Source organism: Oratosquilla oratoria, chromosome 35 (genome assembly GCF_046742065.1).
Source record: "Oratosquilla oratoria isolate Oo_2021 chromosome 35, ASM4674206v1, whole genome shotgun sequence".
In the NCBI taxonomy this organism is placed as follows: Eukaryota; Metazoa; Arthropoda; class Malacostraca; order Stomatopoda; family Squillidae; genus Oratosquilla; species Oratosquilla oratoria.
The window spans coordinates 38,832,208-38,833,774 of NC_134811.1; the positions used below are offsets into that span (position 1 = coordinate 38,832,208).

At 36.7% G+C, this 1,567-nt stretch overlaps 1 protein-coding gene across 1 annotated transcript in view; it reads left to right on the forward strand.

Moving 5' to 3' along the window:
- Positions 1 to 320: 320 nt before the first annotated feature.
- LOC143018739 (uncharacterized) overlaps positions 321 to 1,567 on the forward strand; it is a 4,898-nt gene continuing 3,651 nt past the window's right edge. The window contains exon 1 of the mRNA XM_076174321.1: positions 321 to 331. Coding sequence (XP_076030436.1) covers positions 321 to 331 — 11 coding nt within the window. The remainder of the gene's footprint in view (positions 332 to 1,567) is intronic.

A 1,567-nucleotide genomic window follows, 5' to 3' on the forward strand; every position in this document is an offset into this window, starting at 1 on the left:
TGTGACAGCCGTCTGGTGGACATGTGGTTTGACTGTTCCATGTGGTCCCTGACGTCTTGAATATGAGCCGGTGTCCTCGCTGAGAGCTTCGTGCCACAATGACCGTTGTTATTGTAAACCACACTTCCACTGTTTCGAAACTTTTCTACCAAACATGTGATACCATGGCGATGGGATTTTTCTTCCTAGGATATTCGTGTCGATAGTGCCTCTGAACAAGTGTAGGTAACTTTGTTGCAAAATTCAGTTCCACAATCTTTGTTTTCTATTCCACCGAAAACTGCTCGTAGTGGTCCATCTTCGTATCAAATAAAACTTACATGTCTGCCAGGTAACTAAACTGAAGAAGAAAAATAAACACTTATTTCATTAGAAAATTAAGTCTTTACTTTTGTCACTCTCTCTCTCTCTCTCTCTCTCTCTCTCTCTCTCTCTCTCTATATATATATATATATATATATATATATATATATATATATATATATATACATCTACACTGAATGGTTCCCAGCGATCAATTGATATTATTCAACCACAAACAACTTTTAATTCCATGCCATCGCAATCGAGACTGAAGAATCGCTCGATGGAGACATTTTTTTGGAAATTGAAACGTGGACGAGCCGAGGATTCGAACCCAGCTAACCCGTAACAAAGTTACAGTGACTTAAACCAATGCGCTATCAAGAGAGATATAAGTTGAGTACGATTTTCTTATATTTGTATGCTCGAATTACATACATCTACACGAAATATCGCGTTCAACCCACCTCCGCTATGATATTGCATTTAGCTAGTATGTGCACGAGGGATAGATTATACATCTACACTGAATGGTTCCCAGCGATCAATTGATATTATTCAACCACAAACAACTTTTAATTCCATGCCATCGCAATCGAGACTGAAGAATCGCTCGATGGAGACATTTTGTTGGAAATTGAAACGTGGACGAGCCGAGGATTCGAACCCAGCTAACCCGTAACCATTCAGTGTAGATGTATAATCTATCCCACGTGCACATACTAGCTAAATGCAATATCATAGCGGAGGTGGGTTGAACGCGATATTTCGTGTAGATGTATGTAATTCGAGCATACAAATATAAGAAAATCGTACTCAACTTATATCTCTCTTGATAGCGCATTGGTTTAAGTCACTGTAACTTTGTTACGGGTTAGCTGGGTTCGAATCCTCGGCTCGTCCACGTTTCAATTTCCAACAAAATGTCTCCATCGAGCGATTCTTCAGTCTCGATTGCGATGGCATGGAATTAAAAGTTGTTTGTGGTTGAATAATATATATATATATATATATATATATATATATATATATATACATATATATATATTTTTTTTCTATTGAATATCACAGCATACTCAGCGTTCGTGATCTTTTTCTTAACACTTTCAATTCTTCTAATTATTCTCTTCTTAGAACTTGGTAAATGATAAATGATATTTCCGATTGTGGAAATGAAAACTAGAACTTTACGACGTTTTGCCTATACCTTAGGCATCTTCTGGTAAATTTTATTGTCTAAAGATACATACATGCTTATAAATAC